The 13,470-nt window shown below is 36.2% G+C and overlaps 1 protein-coding gene across 1 annotated transcript in view; it reads right to left on the bottom strand.

Moving 5' to 3' along the window:
* LOC132199097 (hemicentin-1) overlaps positions 1–12,313 on the bottom strand; it is a 135,456-nt gene extending 123,143 nt beyond the window's left edge. The window contains exon 1 of the mRNA XM_059623567.1: positions 12,016–12,313. Within this exon, the coding sequence (XP_059479550.1) occupies positions 12,016–12,076 (61 nt within the window). The 5' untranslated portion in view covers positions 12,077–12,313. The remainder of the gene's footprint in view (positions 1–12,015) is intronic.
* Between the last annotated feature and the right edge of the window lie 1,157 nt (positions 12,314–13,470).

Below are 13,470 nucleotides of genomic sequence, written 5' to 3'. Positions count from 1 at the left end.
TTTGACTCTCCTTTGTAAATATTTTTCCGAGATATTAAATTAAAATTCATTTTTTTTTAATTCAAACAAACTATCAGTTTTGGAAATTACTTCACACGAAACTGGTTGTGTTTTTTTTTCAGTAAAACACATTTTTATTTTTATAACAAAGCTGTATGTGGTAAAATTAGTAAATTGATTTTTCTTTCTCTGATTTGGCAATTTCCTCCAAGCTATAAATTTTTATCAGACAAAAATTTGAAAGCATGAAACGTTTATTACAGCCATTTTGCTCCTATCTTTAATAAACAACGCGCTTTTGGCTAAAGTGTAACCCATGTTACTAACTTTAACTTTTTCAAGTTAAAATTTAAATAAGTTACAAAAACTTTTCTCCTCGTTTAATGGTTTATTAAAAAAAAAATATTTCAAAAAGTTGTTAGTTTCGGAACTATTGCAATGAATTTTCGCCGTACTCTGTTCCTTTAATTTTAATGCAAAACATATTTTATGATAATTTCGGGAAAAAAATTAGCTCCACCTAACGAAGACAAATATTAAATTTAAAGGCATACACTTGGGTGATCGAAAAGCGACCCTGATAAACCGATCAGTCTCTTTCCTACGTAAAAATTGAAATTTAACCCTTTTGCACGTTCCGATGTGAAAGTAGCAAAACATTTTCACTCTCCGTAGCAGATAATCCGACCTTCGTTTCGGGCCAAAACCATCAGAGTAATCAATTTCAGCGCGGCAGACGTTGGCACTAACTCAATAATCCGCACTACGTCAAATTCTCGCCTGTCTCTCTGATATAATGGTGGGTCACACTCCCTTTCGGAATGGATCGCGCTGAAAGCACAGCGTACGTACGTACGTGGATTCAATTTTTGTCGTCGTCGGCCTAGCTCTGCAATGAATATGTAATCGAACACACCTGTTCTCGTTCCGAGAGCGGCCGGCGGGCCTTTGCAATATCTCAATATTTCATTTCTCTCGCTGCAAACCAACACGGGTGATATATTATGGAAATCCTGCTCTTCACGCAGTGATGAATTGCCGTGTTAAAATATTAAACCCGCGGTTAGAATTAAAAAAAAAAATATGTATATTCGCGGGAGCTTCTGCTGCGCAATCCGGCTCATTAGGCGGCCCTGTCACGCATCTGCTCCTCCGGGTGCAAAACCGCAGGTTCTGCGTAGCAAGGATTACCAGCAGACGGCCATTAGGCCTTTTATCTCGGCCCGGCAGACTCTTAAAATGCATCAGCAACTCTCAGGAGTAGCACTACTTTCATTCTGCTAATGGATTCGCTCGCAGCAAGGGTTACCGTGTTCTCATCATTTTAAGGTTTTTGTCACAAGCGTATGTGAATCTAACATAAGAGGGAGATAATTCACGTGGATTAATCACTTTAATGAATCACAGTAGTTTTGATCGCTTTACGAGTACAAAATTAAATCTGCATATGCAAAACAAATCTAAATACAAGAACAGACGGTTTTTTTCATTTTTATTTTGTAAAATGCAACCTAAAATTTTCAATTAAAACCAATTTGCACATATGATGTTATTCCATTGATTCTATCGCTTTCTTTCCTTTGACCCAGTTGTTACGCTGGAGAATTATAATTATGTGTAATATCTCACTATGATCTATAATAAAAAATTCATCAATAATAACAATTTAAATTTCAAGTTAAAGCAAAATATAAAAAAAAATTATAATATTTACTACAGATCAACTTTTTATTTATTTAATTTAATTAATAATTTTTTTTACATTTTAATTCTGATTTATATAAGATTAGTTTATAATATTTAATATCTTATTTATGATTTACAATTTTTTTTTTGAACTTAAAATTGAAATAAAATAAATATAATTATTATAAGATAATGTTATATATATATTTCATCTTAACAGAATCTTATATTGAAAATTGTTAACATTATTGAAGTCCAGCAATTGTTTTCAAAAATTTTTACAAATAATTTAATAAGAAAAATATTGGTAGATAATTGTATTGTATAATATAAAGCATGTCTTGTTTAGATTATCTTCACGTATGCATATACAATCAACATATAAGGGGGAAGTGGATCAATTTGAAAAAAAAGCAGAGCCTAACTTTGCATAGCATGCGAAATTTGCATAAATAAACAGTCACTTAGGGCAGTTGGCGTTCTGGAAAAGAACAAATTTCTTCATCCCTCGTCATTCCCCCGCGAAATTTCGCAACGCTTCGGCTGCGATGGGCCCTCACAGCTTGAAGGGTATTATTTTTTATTGGCTCCCCGGCAAAAATAGCACTCCATTCCGCCAATAGAGTAGCACATGTTTATCATTTAGAGGATGCGCCGCTGCGGTACCCAGGGGTGCGCTCTTTTTATTATGATTTAAGCAAGCAAGGAGGCGCTCGTCGTGCAAAGAATAGTGGAGCGAGTGTTCCCGTTTGCCTCATCGCTCCACGCGCCGAAATTTAACGCCAGGCCGAGTAATTTGCATGCGGAATCGAGTTCTCGAAGCCCCGAGACATGAAAACGCATCCCTCTCGCACGCTTTAAAAACCAGTTTACGCGAAATCCGGCGGCGGAAAATTATTTACACACGGATTTCGGTATTATTTTTGTGCGCCACGCCCAGCAGGGATCCAAACTTTGCTCTCCTTTTTGGCATGTAAACATGCGCGGCGGAGATGAGAAATTTCTGCTCATCTGCTCGGTTTTCGTGCTTTTCTTTACCAGGGTTGGATCAAATTTTTCCGACCGCTGCTCAAAAGAATAAGAAAGAGGGAAAAATGAAAGAAGAGCTCTTGGAGAAATTCAAAATTAGATTTGGATGAGCGAAAAGTTTCAAGCACTTCTGGGAAAGTTTTCAGTGAACGTTAGGTTGCCACAAAAATTCTTCTCCAATAAAAGGGAAAGAAAATTATTTTAAATAAGGATATCCCTGGTTAAAAAATGTAATTGAATTAATGTAATTTTATAACTAATTTTCATTTGATTTAATTAATTTTGACTATATTATCAAAGTTAACATAGAATTGTAAAAATGTTTATTTTCTTTGCCTCTACCCGTGTTCTTCCAGATATTCTTAGCCTGTTGTTATAACTTTTGAAGCATTTTTTTTTCATATTTATTTTTGTAATCCTTCCTTGTCATTAATGTTTGCTCGTGGTTTTGAAATATACGAAGCGCACTTTGCGAAAGCCAAAAGTAAACACAACAGTTCCCCCGTGATTTTCTTCTTTCCTTATTTTTGTGTGAGGTGATTTTTCCGCCCACGTTCATTTGCTCGGAAAAATTCCGCAGCCCACTTCTTTCTTTGCTTAATAAACGTGTCAACCCTGACATTTACGCGTTTCTTTTTCAGCCCCCAATGCACTCGTTATTTACGAGAGTTGACAAACTTACTTGACGATGCTGTGCAATAAAGTGTGACAAGGGAGATAGTTTGGCAAAATAGCTCGACTGAAATATCGGTTAATAATTTTTAACGGGCGCTTCGCTCGGTGATTGATGCGACTGGGTGATATAAAATTAGGTGCTGGGAACAATAACGAGCTCGATCATTACCACCGACGTCACTTTTGTTTTCTTCCGTCGAAAACAAGCAACCTGATCTGCATAGGTCAGCCTGAAGGAAAGAAAGAAGTGTTTCTCAACCGGAATGGGGTGTTTGTTATTGCTTCCGAGCCATATATGAATATGGCCTGAGCGAGTTTCCATACAAATGTGCGGCCCATTGTGTTAGTTTCCTGCTGCTGATGGCGTCAAAAGCAACACTTTCCTCTCGTCCGGCACGAAAACTTTTTCTTTTACGGCCTGCACGTGATGTGTGCAAGAGGCTTGTTTTGTAAACTTTTCGTACTCGGTGTGTAATTTTGAGGGGATGTTCGAACATTTCGTTATCTTATTTTACGTCTTTAGTTCAAGTCGCGTGACACAAATTCGTGCAATTCAATTTTTTTTCATTGCGCTGCTGGCAAGCGGTGAATTTACGTTCGCGATACGGGCTTGCGTTTTTATCACTGAAAATTTGACATCGTATTTCAAAATTGTACAAGAAAAACGTTTTCAAATATAAATATCTATGGAGTAAATTTTGATATCATTTTTTTCTTTGAATATCACACAGTGTCAACTCCATTTATGATTCTATTCATTTACAATCAAAATTTAATATTGTTTTATATGAGAATTAAATTTTGAGCAAAATGAAACAAGATTTTTCCATCATTAATTAATAATATTAATTCATACCCTCTATAGGGGTGGGTCTAGATGACAACGTCAGTTATTGGTTCCAACATCATTCTGGAGGGTTCACTTGAGTTTTTTGTCTCTGCAATCTGAAGATCCTTTTTATTCAAAATTAAAAAAAAAAGATCAATAATCGATAGCTTTGTCTCGCCAACCCCGCATTTACATTTTTCTCCTTTCTTCAAGATTGTTCCTCAACTTCAAACGAAACTTCTCTTTTGTGAGTTGTTCGGATCCTTGCCGGAGGCCGTGGAGAAATTTGCATACATTCATTGCTCGTCTTGTGTGTGTTGCATATAACGCTTCATCGAATTCGCCTGCGCGCATCGCTTACTCCTTTTCACTGCCGAACACAAAAAAAAATATGCAAAATTGTAGTCTCTCGCCAATGACAAGAAAAATGTTTATGTAAGAAAAATGTTGCAAAATACTACATGCTTACATTATTCGAGCGACCACAGCCGCCGGTCCGGAATTTTTATTCTATTCCAGCCAGTCAAAAGAGCGAAAGAGAAAAAAACAAATAATGATGACGTTGGCAAAAAAGCGTGCTTCGTTTTTTTTTCCAGTGGCAGATAAATAAAAAAATAAATGGTGGTAAATATTTGATCAACCGCGAGCAAATCATCCCCTCGCCTAACCCAATGTTCAATTTAAAAGAAGGAAAAAGAGCACAAAGGGAAAATGAAATAAAGCTGCGATTTAATGAGTTGAAAAAGAGAAATCGAACCTGCTGGAGAAGTCGTTCGTTAATCTTGTACGAAAAAGTTGGAGGCAGGAAAGTTTGCTTCAGGTCTGATAATGACACGGGAGGAAAAAGATGGTGTTCGTGGAAGATTGGCTCAATTGTTGCTCGCGTCCAAACTGGGACACAGGCCAAGCCGAGCTCTTCCGTCCGGCACATTGCTTTTTACGCTGATTAAATCCAAACTTTTTAATTGATCAAGTTTCTTATGCGTACACATGATCCAGTGTCGCTTAAACTTCATTATGCTGCAAACGATTTTGTCGCAACGATAGACTCGTTAAAATTCATCGAGCTCTTTGCCGCAAAACGCGCGGTTTAATTAAATCAAGAGAATGCCAACCACTTCCCTCGGCACGCCGAGCAAAGTTCCTAGCTCGGAGAGGATTGAAAAGAAGCATGTAAGGCTGGTCGTCGGATTTCACATTATTATTATGCGGACTTGGCTGCCAGCTTGATCCGCAGAGGATTTGCAGCCGTTCGCCCAGTTCTAATCCTGATAATTAGGAAAGTCGCTCCGACACCGCCAAAAGTTTCCAGGCCAATCTTGGCTAAGGTGCTTGGGAATTATCACATACTTTCCTTATCTCCAAATGCACAAAAAGTTCGGCCAGTATGGAAGTTACGTGAAGTTTTATCTGCGGAATTGTAATTTTTAATGCTTAATTACCGCTAAATCTCTTTTTTTTTTAATAATATTGTCAAAATATCAATAAATGTTTTTTGTCTTCAATTCAAATGCAGATTTTTTTTAATGATCTTATATTTAACATTTGAAAAACGATATAATTTTAAAAATTATAAACAAAAATTTAAAAGTTAGGTTTAAATTTAAAAAAAACCCTTCCTATTTTATTCGAGCTTAATTTACATGACCTCTGACATTTAATTTCATCAATATTTTAAGCGAAATGTGATCCATAAAACGGTTTCATTTATCATTCATGATCTTTTGACCTGATTTGCAAATTTGCAATGGATGGATTAATAGTGACCTTAGACCTTTATTTGGTTTCATTAATTTAATCAAATTTAATGTTGATGTTACCAGATTTAAGCAAAACGATTATATATATATATTTTTTAATTTAGCACCGACTTCCACTTTTATATATCAATGGTGAAACTGCTTTCATATTCCAGTACTAATCCACATTTCCCATAAGTTGATGAAAAAAAAGCGGCTTTCAGCTCGAGCCAATACTTTGGTATCAAAAATTAAAATGCAAATCCGCAGCAGCTTTGGCCCATCATCCATCAATACATCGCCTCGATTTTCCCCGAGCCTGCTCCCGACAGTCGCAAGTCAATATAAAATGTACAAAGCAAATAAATTCGTTTGCTTTTTAACCGCGGAGAGCAAAATCCAAGCCTGCAAATCCGTACGTCAGCGTGATTGATAGTGAATAAGCGCGGAATCAATCAAAGCGGGAAATAATCCGGCAGTCAGAATCGGTTCGACCGCACACAAAAGAGAGAGATATGGTGCGCAAATTTATTCATAGAGCCTCGTGGCCAACAGTAATATAAAAAAAGAAGGAAAATTGCGTGTCGCTGAGAGATGGAAATTTGCAACACCGAGAGGGGTCTGACTAGGTGATATCCGCTGTTATTTTAGGCTGATAGTAAATTCTGAGTGCAAACAAACGAAAAGGTCAATGAAATTTGCTGTCAGTCAGTGTCGCCGGGTCGAAGCTCAAGGATGAAAGAAGCAAAGACTGCTTTGGCGAAACAACAACACGCGCGCTGATCGAAGAGAGCCAAGAAGTGGTCTCGTTCGCCGCTCGCATAGCCAGTCTAGTGCCTCTTGCCATTCTCATTTCTATGCGAGCCGACTGCGGAAACAATGCGGCACACGCGGCTCTCCTCCCTAGCTCGGCTTTCGCAATCAAATGTACCGCTCGCTCGCTCGTCTGCAAACTCGTGCAAACGCGTGTTTAAATAATTGCGAGAGGTAATTAGTCCGGGTTCTACCAAGCCGAGCTGGGAAATGGAGTAAAAAATATAAATACATGAACACGGTCCCTGGAGGAAACGTGTGTATATTTTGTACGCAGAATAGATTTGAGGATGCTGCTTTTTTGTATTACGTTTTTTTTTAAGGGGAAGCTTAAGATGTTTCGCAAGTCAAACACGCAAGACCCTCAATTTCTTGATTGCTTCGCCTTTGTTTGCTTTGTCGTCGTGCATTGCTAATGGCGACCTGCTTTGTGTACCTTTCAATTTTTGTTGGTCTAAAAAAATATACATTTTGTACACAAGTTTATTTTATATTTATTATGAATAGTAAAGAAGCTGCTGAAAGAATATTTATTAATTTAAATTATTTAAATTAAGACTTTCAACTTGCAAAACATTTACTGCCGGAAGAGCCAATTTAAGCAAATTAAAGCAGTCTCTGATTTTTTGTTTAACTCTTGCAATATTAATTTCCTGTTAATTCTTTCCTGTGTTTGGATCGAAAACAGCTTTTTCCGCCTCCTTTGAAAATTAAAGCTTTTTTTCTATTTAGAAAAACAGTTGATAAAAAAATCCGAAACTGCGGTATAAAATTTATTTCATCAATTGATTTTTAATTTTGGATTAATATAAAAATCAATTTTTTAAAGAGTTAAAAGTTTCGTTTTGATATCTTTTTTAAGGGACTTCTTCAATTAAATTTCTTTTTGTCAACATTTTTGTGTATTTTTTTTATAACATTATTGAAATTAAATTCATTAACCCTAAATATTGATATAAACCTTATTTTTAAACCCTAATCTGTAGGAAACGAAAAACTTCATCTGTATATTAGCTAAACTTTTTAAAAGAAGTAGGTTTTTGCCTTACAGAGTAAATCAGATTCTGAAATGCATATAATATATAAAAAAAAAATTGTTTCTCAGTTGATTTTATTTGTTAATTAAATAATTTTTTTTAATTATTATATCCATATAATTTTTTTTTATTCGATATTTTTTTGTTCTATAAATAATATACTATTCGTCTGAATAAAAATATTCATTTAGGATTTAGAGCAAAATTATGTGCTATTAAAATGTAATAATTTTCATTCATTTTTAACGTCCCTCTCATAAATCTAAAACACAGACTGGCAAAAATCGATGCGCCTCATTCCATTCTGCCGGATTTACTACCCAGAGATCATCTCATCTTTTAGTGCCGTCCATTCTTCGCTCCTGACTGCCCAGGGACCAGCGGACTCCGCGCGATTTACGGTTGCTGATATGTGTCTTGAGAAAATCATGGCAAATTATCAAACTCGCAGAGAAACGGCGAGTTATAAAATTTGCTTTATGGAGACGTGATAATAAAGAAAACGTGATTCCATTGCTGGGCTTCATTGTCAAGAACGACGCCAAAATCAGATTACATCACCCCGCGCCGAGAGAATTTTACAACCGGCAATGATCATCTCCGCGGGTAAATTCGCACCCTCCCAATTTCCATCACGTAGAACATGTAAAAAAAATCCAAATCCAAATTCTGTACGAGCAAGTTTTCGGTGGAATAAGAAAAAATACGGAATTCTAGTTTCACTCCACCATACTTGTTCAGCAAGTTTCGAAACACATTCCTTGTTCGGCTGCTGCGGCTGGTGGATGGTTTTCTCCCCAATGCCCCTGGCGTACGCCGAAGTATGCAGACCCGCTTGTTATTTGTGCTAAGCGGGTTGTGTGCAGCGTCATAAATGTTTCACGGGCCGTGATGAGCGCTCGAGAGCTTGGCGGCCGCTTTTTGTTCAGACCCTGTTGGACTCGAGTGCACTTTCACTCGCCGGACCCGACGGTGCCGACGAATATATCTTAGCAAATTTCAGTCCCGGCGTTACATAACAAGGAAGAATTAAGTGGGTGTGTGCATGAAAGCTGGCCTGCACCACGGGAAATTAAAACTACAAACCGCGTGGGAGGCAAGGAATTTGTAATAATATCGGTAAGTGAGGAGCCTCTCGGTCGAAAGTAGGGCGTATATCAGTGGTTGATTTTGTTTGCTCAAAGTCAATATTGGTTTTGCGGAGAAGATCTGGAAATAGAATATTCAACTTTTGAACGATACTTAATTACGGTAAAAAAAGGAAGCTTTCAACACACTTAGTTCTGTATTTTGAGTAAACATGGAATTATTATGAAATATCAATAACAAATTTAATTTTTGGAAATTTCAGCGTGATACTTTTTTATCTCATTATTTTTATTCATTTTAATCAAGATTTGCATTTTTTTGTTCTAATAAGAATTTTATGCCGGATTGATGGTCCGGAGAAAATAAGATGTATTGCAAAAACTTCGGCAAGTAGGTTGGCGCAAGTAGATGGATCAGTTGGAGAGCTTTAAGCAAAAAGCGGTCAAAGTTTTTGGCTCCTTCCGCAGTTTGTTTTTGCAACTTGATCTGTTTTTGCCCTCTTTTGTCAGGGTTAAGGGTTATCAAATCAAGCCGAGGAGTTCTGCAAGAGTTGAATGAGTAAAAAAGTCTTTGGTAAAAAAAACTGAGCTTTCAAAGAGTTTCTCAGAATTCTCAAAACACCTGCACGTTGTATAAAGATTTAAAAATGGAGTAAAAATCATAATCTCAACATATAAAGAATGCGATGCAAAGTTATTTTTATGAAAATTTAAAAAGTTCATTTTTTGTTTTAACTATTGAAATAAAAAGTAAAAAATATTTTGCATTAAGTAATAAATAAATTCATGTTAATTGTTTCGAAATTTTCATTATAGACGCAATTCGACAACACAAATCCGCATATCGACTGTGGTCTTTGTTCGAAGATCATCTGCTTAAGCATACGGAATCAGTTTGTGTGTATATAGAGTTGTCGGTGGATTGAATTGAAGTGTGACGCCCGCCGCCGCCGCACAATGGCCACACATTCGCATGCACGGCAAACCGCGTCACTCACTCAATCAATCATTTCGCCGCGCTCCAACTAGCGCGACTGCAAAGGGCCTCCTGACAGGCCCACGGACCGAATCAGTAGGAAGAATGAGAAGAGAATTTGAATCTAATCTTGTGCAAATGCACGTCAAACGTCTCGGATTCAAAACAAAGCGCAAATCCAGCGCCGATTTTATCTCGCGAAAGGTGTGCGTGTTTGTGTGGCGAAAGCAAACACGGTGCGCAATTAGAGCCGAAAGTGCTCAAGCTGGATTGTGTTTGTATGTGGCCTTTCAAACAAATATACGTACCAGGTTCGCACTACTTAATTCAAGCACTGCTCGTTTTGCACTGAATTACAGCCCTATTAGTGCGCTCGTGCTCATTTTCCTGCTTTTATATAAGTTGATAAAAATAGTTGAAAGAAGATGGAAAACAATCAAATGCCATTAAAAGTTTATTTTTTCCCAGAAAATGTACAGCGTTTTCCTTTTCCTGCTTTCAGGTTGTTGGAAAAGGAAATTAGTTACAATTGAAAGCAATTAAAAGTTTTTTCCTGTAAAATTAAAGCCAGTCTTTGTCAAATTTAGGAATGGGAATTTTGAAAGGCGCTATAATTTCCGTGTAATTAACCCGCGGGGCGAGCGTTTAAAAATTCGCGTTTTGCGAAAAGCAAAAGAAGAAGTGGTAATTAGCAGCGGCGCAACGCAGAAAGAGCAGCCACACTTTTTATTATTTTCGCTCGCACTATTTGCACGACCCGCAAAATGGGCGGAGAAATTTTAAATTAATGAACCGGCACGTTTTTAACGGTCGTGACATTCTTAATTTGGCCCACCACTTGAATAATAAAATAATAATTCGTGGATTTGTACAAGCCAGTGCGCAAAAGGAAATTGTTTAAAGTTGAAAAATATACCGCAAATTGCTGCGGTTTTATACAAGAAAGGTTTTTTTCCATGATATTTGAATTCATTTTCGTTAAATTTTATTTGCCATTTCAATAAATTGATATCCAATGAAAGAAAATATATATTACGCTTGTGGAGTGTTGCCAGTAGAGTTAAAAAAAACTTGATTTAAAAATGAAGTGAAATATAAACTGATAAAATGGATATTAAAAAAATTAAATGTGAAGATAAAGTTCTGTAAAAAGTCTGGTGTTTAAGCACTGATCTTTTAACCTGAAGCAATTAGTGTGATAAGCTCTAGCCAATAATTTCTCTGGACGTGCAATTAAATAAAAATCAAATAAATGTCTTTAAAAGAAATTAAAATGTGTTAAGAAATCATCACGTCATTTGAGATTGAATTCTTGAATCTAAAAACAAAGAATGCTGGATATACACCATGATAAAAATTTAATGATTAAAAAAGAAAAAGTAAAAAAAAAGAATTAAAATTACGTATTTTTACCTTCTACTAAGTAAGTCAAAAGTGAATGGTCATGCACCAAAAACGGACTGGAAACTGGCCAATGGCAATGATTTCATCTTATTTTCCGCTAATTTTCCATCATTTAGAAACCTCAACTCGAGGGTTTGCATCATACTGAAGTGAAAAACCTTTCCTTGTTGAAACAGTGTTTTGATTAACATAAAAGCTCGGCTATAGTTTCCGCAGCGCCCTTTTTCAAAATAAAAGTTCAGAGCTGAAATTAATCACGCTGCTGTTTCAAAAACAATCATTTTGAAACAGGAAAAGGCCGGTTTTCTATTTCGAAACATTCACTATCACATGATTATTATATGTACTTTATAAAAACAGTCTGGAAATCAAATGAATTAATTCAAATTTATATGTTTTGTAATTGAAATTAAGTAAATAGTTGGACAATATATCGTATTTGCTAGACAAAAATCTATATTTAGTCGTGACTGATGTAGATAAATTGTTACACCTCTCTTTTATCCTAGATTTGTAAAATCTACTCTAAACACGCAATCTTGTGAAAAATCGTTATAATTTGTCACAAAATATTCAAAGTGCATTGGACTTTTTACTGAAAATGTGATTTTTTTTATAACACATGAATGAAGAAAAAAAATTTAAATTAAAAAATAAACTTTTTCCTCACTTTTGCAAAAAATTGTATTCATTTTTTTTGTTAATTAATATATTTATTTAAATCTATTTTCAGACATACCTTGTGCGAGGTGGACGTGGACGAAGCAAATCCAGAGGAGAGCGGGGACGTAGCGACGCATGGTGCTGGCTGGAGTCGGAGAAGTTCGAATCAATTAAAATCCGGCGACGCAATCACTGTTTTCTCCTTTGCGTATTTTCAGCAGAACTGGAGGCCGATCGGCACTGCGTCTCACTGCTTCCTGCGGCGCATAATCGACCGAGATTAGACGACGAAGCACTAATTGACAGACAGGCTGGCAGATAAGCACTGAGACAAAAATAGCGAACCTTTGGCGCGGTCAGAGATGCGGAGGGCCCGAGCGGCGGCACGTCTCTGGCCCGCTCGCTCCGCGGCAAGCGCGCCGACCACCCGGCGCATGCCGCTCGCGTACCAACCCCTACCCTTGCTTCGCCCTCACCCAGGGGTGCATTGCATTATTTGCTTCGGGAATCATGCACTCGCACACCCCCGAAATTGTTGTGCGCCTTCTTTTTACGGCCCCCGAGAATCGACACTCGCGCTCTGCCTCTTGATTATATGGTTTTGCTTTTTGTTTCGTTTTATTTTATGCTTTTTACGCACGTCGAGATGGATTTTTTACCGCCGTCGACGCGTCCCGTGGGGCGAAAATTGCTTCTAAATGAATTTCATCACGCTATTCATTAATTTGTCGTCGTCGTCGTCGCAGAAACGGCGGAATATATACGAGAGATAATAAAAAGTTTGCTTGTTTGTTTTCGAAAATGGAATTTCAGATTATCTTTATACCACGCTAAAGTGGCCGTGCTGGGGTTTTAGTGATTAAAATTCTCCGTTTTATGCGTTTCGTGGTTTTTGCCAGTTTAGATTGAAAAGGAGAATTTTCAGGAATTATAAAGATAGCGCGATTGGAAATTCAGATGGGAAAAGTAAATGTTATTTTTAAAATAGAAAATTCCTCCACATTAACACACATTAAAAAAATATTCAACACCTCCCAATCAATTCCTCCCAGCGTTTTATCATTTAATATAATATTAATAATAATTACATTTATAGAATATTTATAGAATAAATGTAAAAAATTAAAAAAATTTATATTTAAATAAACCTTAATTATTAATTTACTTTGTTTTATTTATAATTTGTATCTTTAAAAATAATATAAAATTTTATTTTTATTATTTTATATTTTAATATTTAACAGTAAAATCCACATTGCTAATTAATAGGCTGCTAAAATTTTTATAAATTTATATTATTTATACAATTAGTAAATATAATAAAAGAGGCCCACAAATCTTGCAATGTCAAATAGCTCTAGCAAGACTTATGTTCTTATGTTAAGTCTTCGGGCAGTTTAAATTTTAATTTTCACTCCATATAAGTAAACGGCACCTGATTCATGCAAATGTTTACAAGATTTACTAATTATTTCTATTTTCTAAAAACACTACTATTACAACTTCTCTTTCCACAAATTTAAAAAAAACT

Source organism: Neocloeon triangulifer, unplaced genomic scaffold, assembly GCF_031216515.1.
Source record: "Neocloeon triangulifer isolate White Clay Creek 2 clone unplaced genomic scaffold, ASM3121651v1 ptg000013l, whole genome shotgun sequence".
Classification (NCBI taxonomy): Eukaryota; Metazoa; Arthropoda; class Insecta; order Ephemeroptera; family Baetidae; genus Neocloeon; species Neocloeon triangulifer.
The sequence above is the reverse complement of the archived record's forward strand: the minus strand, read 5'-3'. Positions and strand labels throughout refer to the sequence as shown.